The following is a 17,357-nucleotide window of genomic DNA, read 5'->3' as shown; positions in this document are numbered from 1 at the left end:
AGATCCTTGCAAATTCTCACATACATGAGAGAATGCACATAGAGCACAGTGAGAGAGTTTTCAGTGGGGAGAAGGAAGTATATTTATTCAAAATGATGTGTGAATCTTCATCTGCTCTGTTCATCCATCAGCAAACACGTGGTGTGTTGTACTTCTGTTTGTCAGAGTGCCAATTTCAGAAGCATCTGCTGTAATCTTGTGCAGGGCTTTATATATATATTCACATGAGGGGGCATCATGAAGTTGTGCTGAAAGCCTTTACAGGAGTGTAGAAGGAGGAAGACATTGATGTTCTGAAGTACTGTAGGTAGGTGTCCTTTCTCTCCTGTTTTAACTAAAAAAAAAAAAAAAAAAGCTTCACCTATAGACAGCTTGATTCTGTTTGTTTTAGTCACCAGCTTCCTTCACTATAGTCCCCAAATGTTTCCTCCAACATCATCTTACCAATCCCATTGCATTCCCTGTTTCAGCATTTTGAGTTGTTATCCTCTCAGTAAAAGCCATGATAAAGTCACCCAATTCAGTGACAACAATTTCTAGTTTATTATACTTCATATCAGGATTCATTATAAAGTTTATAGCAGCATAGATTTAACTTTATCTTTCAAGTGGAGTTCATTCTGTCTGCAAGATTTCTACTTCAATGCTAACACATTTAATATTAGGATCTTCTGAGGTGTTTATAAGAAATCTCAATTTCTTGAACTAGCTGCAAAGGTTATCTGAGCTTTTTCTCATTATGCTTCTTCCCAGCTTTGCATTCTAACTGTAGGAAGTAAGCCAAGTATACAGAGTTCTGTGACTCATACAGTTTTTATGCTTAGGAGCCTTGTTAGATGTAGGAAACAGGAGTATTTTCTAACCTGGCCACACTCTCATTCTCATGGTTGTCGCTATCCCAGATGGTATTTCCTGCTGCAGTCTAAGAAGCTGTACTCTCACATGTTCTCTAGAGACAAATTGTCTTCACCAGGGAGAGAAATGAGGAAAAATGAATGGCAGTTTCACTGTTGCTACCCTATAGAGATTTTGCAGTTACACATCTCAGAAGAGAGCCACATTGTTCTTCAGAAAACCCCTGAAGCTAAAGCACTTTTTTCCATCTGATCAAATTGTTATACCAGCTGTAAGGTTGTTTTTTTTTTCTTTCCCCCCCACTGATGTCCATAAAGCTTGTCAAAGCCTCCTTTACAAGATATCCAAAGCTTTGTCAATACTCATTACCTGAAAGATTGACGTTGTCCCTGGGGAAAACTTCAGAATAGTCATTGTAGCAAATGCTTGTTTTCTGCTTCTGAAAAGCTTGGTAGGTAGAACTGATGAACTGATGGCTTTCTTCAGCAGCACTGATAGCTGTTGTAGCCCTTAAGAAGCTATGGAGGTCAAAATCTACTTTAAAAGAGGTAGGCCCATCATGTTTAGATACATAACTGGAAAAAAGATTTTATATAGGAAGTGTAGCATCTCCCTTATGAGGAAAGGATGAGAAAGCTGGGTCTCTTTAGCTTGGAGGAGACTGAGGAGTGACCTCATTCATGTTTATAAGTACATAAGGGAGAATGGAGCTAGGCTCTTCTCAGTGACATCCAATGATAGGACAAGGGGCAATGGGTGCATGCTGGAACTTAGGAGGTTCCACATAAATGCAACAAAAAGCTTCTTCATGGTGAGGGTAACAGAACACTGGAACAGACTTCTCAGAGTGGTTGTGGGCTCTCCTTCTCTGCAGATATTCAAAACCCACCTGGACGCATTCCTGGGTGACCTGATCTTGGTGTTCCTGCTCCAGCAGGGTGATTGGACTAGATGATCTTTCAAAGTCCCTTTCAATCTCTGTGATTCTCTGATATTCCTTTTCATCTTGGTGTATCCTACTACGAGGCCCCTCTTTCCATGTAGCTGACTATCTCAGATGGCTCTTCACAAGCGTATGAAAAATCTTACAATGTGCTTGAGATCTGAAGTCAATCACTAAAGGGCCTCATGATCTAAAGGTGAGAAATAAGACAAGTGTTTACAGAAATTTATGGAAAAGAAGAAGCCTTATTTGGGGCTTTGGTGCTGGTGCTTGTATTCACAATTGCACCTCCCTTTATTATGTAGTACTTGCATCCTGGCTGTCCAGTGAGGGGAAGCTTCCTTTTGAAACCTCATTTGAAAATTTATTTTTTGGGCTTTGAAAAATGAGAATTTGTGTTTTACAGAGTAAGGCTGTTTTTTGTTTGGTTGTTTGTTTGTTTTTCATAATGTAATATCTATGGAATATAAGTTGTATTTTGTTCTCTCTGCACTTACAATATAAAAATAAATAAAAATGAAAAAAATGAGGAAAAAGCTGTTAGTACAGAGTACTTTGTGCTCCTTTGTGGAGGTATCCATGAACACATACAGTGAGTCATTTTAATAGCAGTGAACTTTAATATGCAATTTAGAATTCAATAAAATATATGTCAGTAAAAGGAAAAGGCTTTTATGCCCCAAATTTTAAATAAATTAAAATCCTTTAGCACAGCAGTAAGCACCTCTTAGTCAGTCCCTGAAGTCTTACACACAGCAGTCTGCCATGATCACGCAAAAGACTTCATCATCACCTGCTGAGTGTAAGTGAAGCTGTCTTTCAGAAGTCATGAAGAAAAGGCATATAGTGATATTTTTCTTCTATTCCTGTGACTGCTCGTAACACTACTGGTTAAGACTCATGAACAGTATGCATATATACTTCTTTTGCTTGTGACATTGGCATCAAATGTATCGTTCATCTTAAAAATTCATAAAGAAAGGTCATACTGAAGTGATTGAATGGGCACTGTGGCACGAGTGATTGAATATTCTGTAACATTAGTAGTCCTAAAAATGCCTGAAGTGCAGAAGACTCTGTGTACATTTATTTCTGCACATTTTAAAACTCTTGTTGTAAAGAGACTGGCTGTTTGATTTAGTGATTTATTAGATGTTGGATGGACCTTCTTCGGAGCCGACTCTGAGCCTATTGAAAATGAGTTTGTTATTGACATCATTGAGGACGTCTTTAGGTGAAGCCAAATGCAAGAAATACAGAAAATCTAACTGGAGTTTTAGACTTAAAAAAAATATCTCAGAGAACTTTGTTTGCTATTAAATGTCATGTTGAAAGTATTATGACGTAAATGTACCTCAGGACTAAAGTATTTTCTTGCAGACAAGAGACTTATTTAGTATTGCTGCTGTCTGAGCTGTGACTAATATTTGCAGCCAGGTAGAGGACATTATTCTTGAGGATATTGATGCTTTAATGTTTTTGAGCATGAGATTTCCTCTTATACATACTTCAGTTATTCTGTTTAACACTGTTTTCTAGTAGTAATTTCAGTGTTGTGATCACACAACAGCTTACAGTATAAATGTAGATTTTTACTTTCCATGGGCTAAGCCAAAATATTAGCTGCATATCCATCCTCCTTGTCACAGTTTTTATTGCACTTCATTTTCAAAGGCCAGTCTCCATCTCTTAGTGTTAAGGGCATGTTAGTGTCCTAATCTCCAGGATTACTTGCTCTAGTACTTCTGGGGTACTATCCCTCTCATTCAAACTGAGTGCACATAGACTTTTATCCTTATAACTAGAACAGTGATCCTTGGTATCTAGATTCATCAGTTTACATCTTCAAGATTAGAGTGGAAGGTAAGGAGGGACGTGAAAGTGTGTAAATCTTGGAAAATCTGTTGTATTCATTTAGGCCCTCCCATGCAGGAAATAAATCACAATACTTGAATAGATCCAATTTTCTCAAGAAATAGTTTGTTACTATAACTAGAAAACTATAATAAGAAAAAGCTACTCCTTTTCTGCCCAGTACATCCAGAGTCACACAGGGAACAATGGCAAAGGAATTTGTGAGGCTCATGTTTCACATCTTCAGGTTGAATGTGTTTTGTGCTGTAATGTAACAGAATTTCTGTACTATTGAGTTGCAAATGATGGTATCTTTAAAATTATTAAGATGCACATCCAGAGTATTATAGCTATTTGCCTTCAATTTTAGTGGCTGCTCAGTTTTTCCTGTTATTCTTTTCAACAGGCCTTCACCCTGATGTACTGTAGGAGGGGAGAGAGAACTATAGCAGAAATTGTGCTGGTTCTCCAAAATATCTGAGCTCAGCAAATCTTGCAAGTGATTCATTATTTAGTTGTTAGGTGGGGATGTACTGATTATATAGATCTCAAAGGACACCCTGCCAGCTATGAGCAAGGTCAGAATTTACCAGCTGCTATTGAAAAGTATTTGGCAAGAACTGTGCTTTTCCCCATTTTTTTTCTTGTTTTCCTTTGAAGTTAGTGTGTATATATATGTTGTTCCACCTTTATGATTTTGGAAAATGGGATTCTGATTTGAAGTCCCAGGTCATTAATCCAAATGTCCTTGGATTTTTACCCAGTCTGTAGAACAGGACGTGTTGACTCTGGTACAAAGCCCTCAGCCATGTAGCCTAAATTAAATCAATACTGTGTTATTTGCTACATGTCAGTATAAAAATGTCCACAAGTATTGTTATCATAGAATCATAGAATGACTTAGGTTGGAATGGACCTTAAAGATCATTGAGCTCCAACCCCCTCCCATGGGCAGCATTATGATGCACTTGGAATAAGTACAGGGAGCAAACTTGGTAATGGGTCTATTAGCCACTATACAAAATAGCACAATTAAGCTTTGATGTGATTTCTTGGGATGCTCATCCTGGTGTTCATTTTACACATTGTTGAGCCTCAGGTCCAGCACTTAAAATGAACTGTAAGATTTTATGAATTTACTTGGATATGTTAAAAAAAAATCAGACTTTTTCACCTTCTTTACTGGGCTGCATTTCATAGATCTGTGTGCCATTCTTTTATCCTGAATTTTTAAGGATTTTTTAAAATGGATACTAATGTCACAATTGCTTTAGCAGTAGAGAATTTTCATCCAGCCTGAAAATAGTATTCCAGTTACAAAACACATAATTATTGATGTAGAATCATCCATTTTAAAATGTCAAGTAGCCCCGAACATTCAAAACATTACAATTAGACTAATACATCTTTTTGTTTTGCACATAAAACATGATTTCCCTAGTTTGTCATGCTGTGATACATCATACATAGACTGAGCTGTTCAGTTTTCTAGTGCCTTAATTTTGTCAATCATTTCCAAATGTGAGAATGCTCTCACATGCCATTAATTATATAGTCTGTTTTCAGTATAGATACACTTAAAAAATCATGACAGTATTTGCTAGATGCAGCATTGTGACCTTGGGAGGTTTATTAAGGTACGTGGAAGTAATAAGGGTAGTGAATACTCAAATGGCACTCAGCAAACCCTTCTGGAAAGAGGTTAGCAGTGCAGGCTGCTGTGATAAAAATAGACTCAAAGAGAACCTCTTTGTTCATCGCATATTTTTTTTCCCACTTATTTCTCTGAAAAATCAGAGCTTTTTTTCTTTTTTTTTTTTTTCCTACCTTATGGGAAATTGGTTATACACATAGCTCCAGAGGGAGGGAAATACTCTGCTGAAACTCCTGCTGTCTCCCAATAGAGACAATGAAGACTACTTTAGAGTAATGAGTATTTGGCCTGTAATTTCTACCAGTTTCTCCCAGAAGACAGATTTTATCCCTGAGTGATTGATTTATGATAGTATTCCACTTGCTGAATCATTCATATTCAATGAAGACTTAAGCGCTCAGTGCAAATTAACTCACTGGACAGGTTGCTTGGAGTTCTGGGGCCAGGTATTTTTCATAAAGCACAAAAAACCCCCCACCATTTCCCATTCTCACAAACTCTATTCTGATTTCTGGAGACAGAATTCAACAGCTCTAAATTCTAATTCACAGTTCTTCCAAGAGCTGATGTTAGCTTTTACTTATTGATTTATCTTGAAAAATGAAATGCATAGAGAACATTGTTGATATTTTTTCAGTTGTGTCTCCAGCTTTAAATAAGATTCTTATTATTTCAAGTGAAAACATGTCCTAAATATGCTTTAAATTTTGCATATCCTTGAAGTAGGGTGTCAGAGTTTTGTTTACAATGAAATGAAGGTGCTTTAATTCAAGAGTTACGAAGTAATTAAGGATGAGTTATAAAAATTATCATTGTCATCAAGTGAAGAAATTTTCATTCAGTGATATTACAATGAAAGTCAAAGTCCACTGATGCTTGAAGGTGATTGTAGAGTAGTCTTAAGAATTCAGATTTCATTTTACAGCTTTTGTACCAAAATTCATCCTGCTTTTTCTTCTTTTTTTAATATGCCCTTTTCTTAGACTTTGCCATACCTATCATGTTCCCAAGACCCAACAGACGTCAGAACTAGAAAGGTAGTGCCCTACCTTGAGAAGTAAGTTCCTAAAAAGTAAATCAACAAGTTTATAATGCAACTCTCTTAGTAGATTTCCAGGGCTCTTTACAAAGCAACCATCAAGCTTTGATGCAAATGCAGTTTTAAACTCAGAACAGTTTCTTTGAAGCTTTAGACACGGTTCAATGATTGATAATCAGTAATGTCACCATCCTGAATGACGGGAAGATAACTGGAGGGAAAAGGAACCTTTTGTGTTATGCTTGAGACAAACTTGTTTGTTCACTGAACTGAGAGATGCTGTAGCAGATACTCTAGGATTTCCCTGGTACTGTTAGGAAACTATTTTTTTGTATGAGATCAAAGATATGTGATTTCCTGATTCTTTTTCGAAAAGCTATTTTGGGAGAAAAATTTAACTATCATTTTCACCAAGATACATGTTGCTAACGTTCAGCTGCAAGTAGCAAGCACTCTGTTGTATATGGGATTAATAAGTGAATGATTAGAAATAACTTGTTTGGGGACAAACTCCAGATGGGGCCTCATGAGTGTGGAGTCCTCTCTCACTCTACTGAGCCATATCTTTTATGCCCCATCAGCCCTAATCGTGATCCACTTGTCTCCATCCACTCAGATGGATATTCCGTGCTCAGAAAACTTTCAAAGTTGACAACAAGGTAATTATGGGTAAGATCAGCATTTTTAAATCCCTAAATTTTCAGTGGTTAATGTAGGAGCTGCGTGTTTGCTGTCTGCTGTGGCAGAGGTGAGATGTTACTGCTGCTTTCCAGTCCAGGGAGGCTTGCACAGTACTGTCCTGGTGTGCTCAGCAGTGGCTTGTGCAGAGCGTGGTGGCTGAGGAATAACCCACGCCACAACTCCCTGAAGCACTGTGAAAATGCTGTGTGGGAAAGGCTGATTCCCCCTGGGGCCAGAGGAGAGAGGGCAGAATAGTTTTAAATGATAGTTACTATCATGCAGAATGACATCTCCAAAAGACAAGCCGTAAACTCACTCAGCTGCTGATTTGTGTCATGGTCATCCTTCAAGACAGGCGATGAAAAGCTGTTGAGAGATATTAACCCATCTACTGACACCCATGGAGGAGCACAAACTCCAGCATTAATCTTGTTTTGTGGCTTTTGTCAGTGCTGCATAAAGGTAGGTGGATTGTAGTTGATCTCCAGACCAGAAAAGAAATATTAACACATAGCTAGTAGCATTACAGTCAAAATAAAGGCCCGCAGGATAATGGGAAATTCTTTGTTCACCCAGGGAAAGAATTATAGCTTCCTCAGCCAGCCGAGAACACATTATTATATTGTCAAATTTTAGTAATTTTGCACTGATGTGTAGGAAATTAATTTCAAATCACTAGATATCCTGATGCATTCATTTGGACCCAGCTCCATGGAATGACTTGGCACATTTTTAGGCACAGTTGGACACCCTGAGTATAAAATTGCCATTCTGAAGGCTCCTATTTAGCTCCCCTCCGACACTGGCAGTGAGTCAAAGCACTAAGTGCCTATGATTTAGCTGATATTGATACTGCTTCTCAGAAGCTTAGAAGTACCTTATCCTTAACAGAACCAACTCTGTCTCATGCCAAAAGCCTATCATTAGCCACAAACAGATATCTGTCTGCCTCCATGGCCTCTGGGGCTTGTTCCAGTTAATTTTCTCTAGGCATTCTGTGCTGCACAGAATAATGGCAGCATGAGGCATTTTATTCAAACCACAGCTGCCAAGGATGACTGTGCAGAGACTGGCAGTAGCTGCTCTCAGCTAGTAGGCTGGCAGTCAGAGCTTGCTGGGGGCCATGGGGGGGCCCAGCCCTGTCTCCCCTTCGCCTGGATCACTGGGGTGGCCCTCTGCAGCTACAAGGAGTGAAGGAGGCTGGACTCAGTATTGAATTTCTTCCAGTTTGCAGTGGGAAAGCACGCACTTTGGGCATTCACTTACATATGATGAACTGGATTTCAGTCCTTTGGAGAACTGCTTGAACTAGTTTATTCAGGAACTGTGGAGTTTCCCTACTGAATGTCTCCAAGTGAGGCTGCCTGAAGGCTTGTGGCCTGCAGCTTAAATTGTATCAATTAGTTTTGATAAAATGTACTTTATGTAGCTAGGCTGCATTGGGAGAAGTTAAATTTGAGCTGGCCTGTGTCCAGGCAATGGGATGTCTTCCCAGCAAGGAATGGGTAAAACTTAACAAAGGCAGGCAGTGCATGATGATATGAAGACTTGTGTCTTCTGTCACAGCCTGTGCTTCCAGCTCTAGTGGGGATGTCACAGCAGAAATATTTTCCCCAGTCCGGGTGGAATGGTGGAAAGTGAGAAAACAGAAGCTAAGACATAGAGCAGATAACTTTCTACACAGTCTGATAGTAACAGAAAAAGGAGGAGTGGCTTTGAACTAAAAGAGGAGAAAGTTAGATGTTAGAAAAAAGTTATTTACTGAGAGGGTGGTAAGGCACTTCAAGAGGTTGCCCAGAGAAGCTGTGGTGCCCCATCCTTGGAGGTGCTCAAGGCCAGGTTGGATGGGGCCCAGGGCAGCCTGATTCAGTGGCTGGCAGCCCTGCCTACAGCAGGGAGTTGGAGTTCAGTGTTCTTTAATGTCTCTTCCAACCTAAGCCATTCTATGATTCTATGTCAGGTGTCCTGCTGTGCTTGTGGATCTTGATTAAGAAAAGGATGATGGCTCATTTGTGGGGCAAAATAGTGAGTTTGCAGGTGAGTGAGCTACAAGAGTAAATGGCTGATAATCAGAATATATGAGAGTGTAAATGGGAGCTCTGTGCCGGTTCTCACAGCACATTCAGAAGTTAGGCTTTTAGCTATTTCGAAGCTGTAAATGCAGGTGTGCCACACTTCATGTGAAATAGTACCTATAAATGGAAATGTGGTGTGAAATCCATCATTGGAAGGTCCCTCCACTTGGATGGAAAAATACCCACTGGTGCAGATCAGGGGTGTCATGAGCTAACTTTGCTTTCTGGGAAATCGCTTCCCCCACTCTGTTGGTATAATAAAAGATTCGGTACTGTGTTTGACATGTACTGTCTGAGATCCCAAATTTCTGTCCCCATTGCAGAAAATGTTCTATGTGGTAGCAAACTCGTATTAATGCAGCTTTCAAGCCCAAATAGAGCTTGATGTAAAGGAGCTTTTGTAAAAGGAGGTTATAATTTTTGTCACCTACCCCTTAATTTTCAAACTATGAGCGCTTTTCCCCTAATTCTATTGTATCAGGTTTTATACAGAGGAGCTAATTTGCATGCTCAAGCTACACTGAAAAGATTCCAGTCTGCAGGTAACATTTATTAGCAAAGACAGTACTCCTGAGATGTGTGTTTGCTTAATTTTTCATCTTTAAATAGAAAGGAATGACAAAAAAAAACAATTTGTTGACAAGAGAAAGAAGAAGGGATCTCTAGAGGCATTGATGAAGCAGTCATGATTTCTAAATAGCTTCTCATTGATTGATTTTTAACCACTGGGAAGAAATAGAGTATTTCTGCAGAGATTTCAGGGAATTCTGCTGAGATTTGAAGGAATTTCTATTACTTGCCTAACAAATCCCGATTTAGCTTGCTGTGCTGATCTAATCCCTTGGTTGCCGGAGTCCAACATTTAATCACTTCCAGCAGTTTTCGTTTTCCACTGAACATCACCGCTGGGAGAAAAAATCTGTTTTCCAGTTATGGGAAGCTGGACTGAGTCACACCTGGACCTGCAGGGAGTCCAGCCCAACCCTGTCAAGTCCAACGTGGACTTGAGAACCTGCAGGGATTTCCTGAAAAAGAAATGGTTGCCCCAACCTGAATACTCTTGAAATCCTAGCAAAATGTTGTTAGGAGGAAAGGCTCCTAGCCACAACTTCACCTAACCAAAATAAGATGTTTTTCAATACAAATTGCTGATGTCTTCACAAGTGCCAGCAAACTCTGTTTGCTGCCATTTGTTTGATGCCATTCAGGTCCCAGTCCTGCCATGGGTGCTGTATGGATGGGCACCATTGGGGTACAACAAGAAATGTGGGGTGTGTGAGCTTAAGCAGGTTTGTTTAAACAGTGAGGTGAATGCAATCCCTGCAGCAGACTTACAAGGAGCAGGCAGATAGATATGCAGGCAGATGATATGCTGAAGAAGAATTAACTTTTTCATCAAAATATTATGAACCCTCCACTGTTGGGAATGCTATTACTTGTGACGTGTGGCACATGAATTTAAAGATGTTTGTCTTTGGAAAAATAAATTTTGCTCACTGTATTGCAGTTTTCAGTTGTCTCTTTATAAATCAACATTAAGTTTCTGTGACTGTATTCTTTGTCACTGAATTACAGATCTGTCAGCCGATAAAGGGTAGTGCTGGAGAAAAAGACAGAATTGCCAGTTGGTTTATGCTGATCTGGTACAACAGTTTCCTTGTTATTTGATAGCAGCTAAAATGAAGCAACACATTCTGTTATGTGCTTATTCTCATATAATGCCACTGACGTGTGCCTGGCTGGGGATGCTTCTCTTGGTTTTGATGAAAACGGGGGCAATGATCTATGCGTGCATATTGGACTTGCTGAAGATAAAACAGTGTGTCAGATTTGGTGTGGGAAGGAATGGTGGTCTGCAGCAGTGGCAATGGCCGTGTCTCTTATGACTTTATTTTGGCGAGGTGTTTACTCCTGGGCCTTTTGTTTAACACAACCATAGAGTAATTCCATGGAAAATCTTAGTTCCTTTTGCTGTCAGACAAATAAGGTGTGTTATTATCACATTTTAATCAAAGGTAGATAGAACATTAAAAAAGAAAAATCAGCACTTGCAATTGCTTGTATTAATATATAATATAAGTTTGACTTGACCTTTATTTATCTTTAGATCTGCCATCCAGAAGCTGGGAGGAGAGGTATTTGAGAAGGTATACACGTATCTGAAGCAGGCGAGACAGCAGAAGGCCAGTGAGGAAGAGATAACGAGACACCTGGAGAAACTGGTTCCTAGAGCAAGTGATTGCTTTGAGGTGGATCAGCTCCTCTACTTTGAGGAGCAGCTGCAAGATTCAGAATCGTATCTACAGCTGTAAGATGTGCAGGTAACCGTTTGGGAAATAATGAACAAGACAGTGCTGAGCTGCCTGCTTCAGGCCAGTCAGCAAATCCTGGAGGAGTCTGGAGGAAACTGCTGAGGGTAACACAGAACATAAACAGTAGACAGGCTGTTGGAGAGTCCAGTCTGTGCAGTGAGCAGTGGGTAAGTACAGTATAGATTACAAGGGTAGGAAGGAAAACTTACAGAGGGGAGAGTTTATAATTATCGGTGTTCCTTTCACTGCTTAGGGCATAACGGAAGAGTTCTCTTGGACACTACTCAGTGGCAAAGCTGCCACTGAAGGCAGTGGTGCAGGATTAGGCTCCAGCTGTTGTTTATTCCTGCACTGACTGGCCCTTGTGGCATTTAAGCACATCTATTTTGTACTATGGCAGAATACAAATGTGTATGGCTATTCCGCCACAAATTGTCTTGTTGCCATTCGTTGTCTAAAGAACTGCATTTAATTTGTGTGTCTTTCAAAGGAACTGTGAAAATATAGATCACATAATCAGGGAATGGCTTGGGTTGGAAAGGACGTTAAAGGTCATCAAGCTCCAACCCATGCCATGGGTATAGCACAGTCACTTCCCACCAGACCAAGCTGCCCAGAGCCCTGTCGTACCTGCTCTTGAATGTTTCCAGGCATGGTGCATCCACAGCTTCTATGGGCAGCCTGTGCCGGGCCTCACTGCTCTCTGAGTGAGTTTTATTTCTAATATCTAATTTAAGTCTCCCCTCTTTCAGTTTAAAACCATTCCCCCTTGTCCTGTCACTATCTGACCATCCAGAGTTGGACTCTCTCCTGTTTATAAGGTATTTTTTAGTATTGGAAGGGCATAGTGAGTTATACTCTCAGCCTTTCTTCTGCAGACTGAACAAGACCAGCTCCCTCAGCCTTTCTTCATAAGAGAGACGCTCCAACCCTCTGATCCTCTTCATTGCCCTCCTTTGGACACACTCCAACAGCTCTGCGTCCTTCTTGTGCTGGGGTACCCAGACCTGGATGCAATACTTGGGCAAAGCAGAAGGGGACAATCCCCTCCCACTCCCTGCTAGCCACCCCTCTTTGGATACAGTCCAGGATACTGTTGGCCTTCTGGGCTGCAATTGCACACTATTGTCTCATGTCAAGCATGTGTATATTCATCCACGCTTACTCACATACATAGAAATAAGTATGTATATGCATAGAGATGGGAAAACATTTGGCCACATTGTTGTACATGTTTAAGTTTACAGAGACAGAGAGATGAGGCCAGAGCTGTAGATGACTATGACAGCTAGGAATTCTTATTACAGATTCTCAAAGTTTTTTATCACTGTACACAGAACAATAAATCAATTTTCTTTTGCTTGCACACAGATAATGGTATTTTTTTCATATATTTCATATAATTTATGTTTCCCTCTTCATATGCATCACTCTTGCTGATTGGAAGTGCATATTATGCTGTGATAATATACTTGCACATTCTGAGCTCCTTTGCCTACCTATGGAACAGTAACAGATAACAAGTAATACAATCTATAGAAGAATCTCAAGTGAATTGTGGAACAGTTTAGTTTTAGCCATCTAGCCATTATCAAAAGCCCTGTGTACTCCGTATTTTGCCATAACTCTTCAAGTGCTCAAGAGCTGAATTAGATGAATGAAAGTAAATTCATAATGTGAACTTCAAAAAAATGTTGCTACTTGACTTGAACTAAGGATACTGGGATTGACAGTAAAGTAAGGAGAGGAACTGATTCATCTTTGTGACGTGCATGAAGAGATTCAAAGGGAACAGCAATTGATCATCCTTATCCATACCAGCAGTAACACAACCTGCAGAAGAAAAGTGCATGCCCATCTAAAGAAAATGTGGCCTTATACTGCCAGCCCAAAGTAGGAGATCCTGGTATGTCTGACTTCAGCTTCTGCTGGGAGTACATGAATGTGAAGTGATATTCACTGAGGTTGCAAAACTGTTTTTGTCTGTGTGATGTTTCATATCTCATAGGCAGAGAGACAGTTTGAAGCACAGATTCTCAGCCAGACTTCAGTCCCCATTCTTCTCAGTGCTATATTTGTGTCCTTGATTCCGTGTGTTTTATACACAACTTCAATTAAGGCCACTTAAATATCAAAATAAGAGGAGTGCTTGGATGTGAATAATATCAGAGAGATACAACCTTGACTACTACACCCACCTCTGGCTGTGATTCAGACTGCTTTTTCACAAAAGCTTGAAAACCAAACTCTGTAGCCATCAATTGCTTTTAGGCATGTTTTATTTGTATTAATTTTCATATTTGATTACTCACAAAGCACTCAAACTCTCTGCTTAATACATGGAGTGTTTTGAATACCATGCTTGCTAATGTGTTGCAATGTAATAGAATTATTAATATCTGTTTGTGCAAAATGTAATATGTGTATGGGAGCTGTTGTTTCACAGTACTCAGTGCTCCTGAAGCACTGATTGATCACCTGAGGCGAGCACTGAGTCAGCCATGGAGCACAGGTGAAGGCGATTCAGCTGTGTGATGGAAGGGCTGGAGCCTGGCTGCACCTCTCCTAGACCCTATTTAAGGGCTGACTGCCACTGGGGAAGGATCTCTTTCTGGAGATTCCTCATCTGTGGAGTCTTTCCTGCAAACCTAGATCTTCAGATGCAGGTGAGCATTCCTTCCTTGTTTGTTTCTTTTCCTATTTTCACCACAATAATCTTTCCAGTTGTAACACCAACTGTAACAGATGCGTAATAATTATATGCACACTTGAAAAGAGTCTTGAAGTCAGTTTGAAGTTGTTGTTTTTGTAGGTTTGTTTTTTTTTTTTTTTTTTATACTCTTGAAAAGTTTTCAAACCTGAAGACTTAAACAGTAGTTAACATCTGCAGTGTGCTAATCTACCACAAGTACTAGCAACGTTCTGAATCCAAATACCTAAATAAGGTAATCAAGAAATGGGAAAAAAAATCAACAAAATGACTGTCTCTCAATAAACCCCTGCCCTTTCCAGGTCACATTCCAAAGTTCTCAGCAAACTGTTGAATTTGCATCATCCAGATAGGGGCCAACTCTCAGAGGCAGGTCCAGCCCTGCTATAACTTTATACAACTCACTGAAATTGTCTTCTGTTTTTCTGTCTCTTGAACTCTTAGGGAAGGATATGCATCAGTTCAGCTCCATTCTGAAGCTTGTTAAACCTGTTCCATACCTGGGTTTTAGGCTGTCTCCACTTAAGGGCCTTTGAGTCCTCTCCTGCACTGTGTAGTTAGTAGCTATCAGTGGACATCTGGTGTGTTATCCCCATCACTGCAGAAATGAGTGCGTAAGTCCAAACATGTGACAAAGAACAGTTTTGTACATCCTGGGGCAGAGAGGTTGGTGCTGCAGTGCTGATAGACTGTCTCTGGTGAGCTTAGTGAGACTGCTCTTGATACACCACTATGAGGATTAGATGGAACTGTGTTGATTGAGATGCTATGCTGACGATCTCTTGTATATGGTTATTGGATTGATCATTTTTCTGTAATCGCATTTGAAAGGAGAAAAGTGAACTCTGAACTAACAACAAAAAAAAAAAGTAGGGTAGGGAATGATATCCTTAGAGATTTTTCACTCCTAAGAAATGCAAAAAGTTTCAAGAAAACAGGTGCTCAGGAAAACAGGGCAGAATGGTCACTACATCATGATTTCCATGAAGGAATGGTTGTGCTCCATCAGGCTGTCAGCAGGCCTCACTGCTCTGCAAACAGCACAGCCTACAGAGATGTGCAGTCCTTTTCTAACCTGGTAAACTACTGATGGATGGGGAGAAATAAAATCATCACTTTACACTGAGATCTAGACAAACACAATGAATCGCCATAAAAGATGATTTTTTTTTCCTTAGAAGATAAGATCTTATATAAAACATGTTTTAATTTTCAGGTTTATTGTGCTTGCTGCGGAAAAGGGCTTATGTTTAAGAAAAGACTGAGTCCCTACCTTTTTATATATGAAATGCACTCCATACACTGAGGTAAGTTCATCCAGTAAAATCCTGTTGGTAATATTGTGGATCTTTAGTAATAAAGCAATAGAGGAGCAGCTGGACATAAATGTAAGAAAATAAATGTAAAGATATTTGATTGTTGTGTATAGGCCTTCATAAAAGGTCCCATTTGACCTACGTACTTGTACCAAAAGCTTCACAAGCATCAGGAAACCTTGCTGCTTTTTTATTGACTCTCCTAAAGACTCTACAAATTGTAGTACTTGATGCAGAGATATTGCAAAGAAAGGAAGTGAGGCAAGTAATTATTTAATGGTTTTGGGCCTTGAGCTTACTAAAAGAGTGCTTGGACTATAAAGAGGAAAAGGACACTTGAGTTCTTTGATGAGAAATAGAGCTGTCAACATCTTTTCCACAGGTGGATTAGAAGGCAGACCAATTATATTTGTTACAGAAAACAAGCAGTTCTTTCTTAGAGGTGACTGGCTTGCCAGATAATCCCTCAGGAGGCACCAGGAGGCATCTTTCTAAAAGATGAATTGTCAGAGGTTTCCAGTGTCTGAAAATCCTTTCCAGTGCAGGAAAGGATCACCCTTCCCACAGGACCTGGCTCTATGGGTGCTGCCCAGTGATTACTTGCTCTGAGGTGTGCTCAGGGCCAGAGCGTGAACCTACCCTGACCACTGCTGGCTCTTGAAGTCCACACAAACCAGGATGGTGGTGCATTGAGCAAACACACAGGCAAGAAAAAGGTAGGAGACAGCAAAGGATGCTTACAGTTACCTCTAAGACTGAACTTTTGGTACACTAGAGTGAAAGAATTTGCTGATAAGAGGAGAAAAAAAAAAAAAAAGCAGTAGATTCGGGAACAATAAGCATGTAAACTTACTTGATTTCATGTTTTGTTCATGTGCTTGTTTCATGTCATAAACTGAAAACCCTATAGACTCCTCTGAATACTATGTTATTCAGGAGAGAGAGGTTAAGGGGTCCAAAACTGGACCCTAATTCAGGTGCAGCTTCATCTAAGCTGTTATGAATACTAAATTCACTGTCTGCTGGTCATGTTCCTCCTAATTTATATAATCTCAGAATGATGGAATGAATTTCTAGTTTATATTCACCCTAGAAGCTACTGCAAGCTGTAAGTCCTCCTTGTAAGGTCTGATGTTCAGCCATATCATGGGGTTGTCCAGGTGCAGGACAGGTGCTTTTCTCCTGAATTTCATGACGTTTCTAGTGGCTCAGTCCTCTATCTTCACCAAGGCCAGTGAGACCCTGCTGCATGTCTTCTCACCCACCTCCTCTAGGTTAGTAACATCCCCAGATGCTTGGAGTTCATCTGTGCCCATCGTAGTTGCTGACAAGATGGTGAGCAGTGCAGGCCCCTGGGTCAGCCCTGAGGTACTCCATTGGCTGCCACTGGATGCTATGCCTTGAGATGGGCAGTTTTCAACTCAGTTAAATGTATGTTCGTTCATTCCTTATCATTGGAACTTCTAAATATACCCTACTGGCAAAGAATAAAAGCCTTAGTAAAATCAGGGTGTATAACATCCACCTTCCTCCCTTCTTCCACGTATCTCATCACAGAATGAGAGACAAATTCTGTCCTTGATAACTTTATCCCTGCAGATCCCTCAGGGACTGCTTATTATGCCATGGCCCATGGGTATTCCCTTGGGCTGTACTGTGTTCCCTCAGCATCTCTAGTATGGTTTTTATTTCAATTTTTTTTTTTTTTTTTCCCCCCCATACTTCAGCCTCCTTTTTCTGGCAGAGGCTGCTATATTGATTCACATCTAGCAAGAGTCAGCAGTGTGAGGGTAGTCTTAAATAAAGCAGTGGGGTTTGTGCCATCTGCTCTCTGTGAGCTCCACTGAACTCCAGAATGCTGCTGTGGGGCCTTCCTAGTGTATGCTGTCTTGTCCCCCTCTCCTCCATCCACAGGGCA

General features: G+C 40.2%; 1 protein-coding gene across 1 annotated transcript in view; it reads left to right on the top strand.

Moving 5' to 3' along the window:
• NEK11 (NIMA related kinase 11) overlaps positions 1-11,413 on the top strand; it is a gene marked incomplete at both ends in the record, with an annotated part of 83,177 nt that extends 71,764 nt beyond the window's left edge. The window contains one exon of the mRNA XM_079538461.1: positions 11,209-11,413. Within this exon, the coding sequence (XP_079394587.1) occupies positions 11,209-11,413 (205 nt within the window). The remainder of the gene's footprint in view (positions 1-11,208) is intronic.
• Between the last annotated feature and the right edge of the window lie 5,944 nt (positions 11,414-17,357).

This window comes from Tetrao urogallus, assembly GCF_951394365.1.
Source record: "Tetrao urogallus genome assembly, chromosome: 7".
NCBI lineage: Eukaryota > Metazoa > Chordata > Aves > Galliformes > Phasianidae > Tetrao > Tetrao urogallus.
The sequence above is the reverse complement of the archived record's forward strand: the minus strand, read 5'-3'. Positions and strand labels throughout refer to the sequence as shown.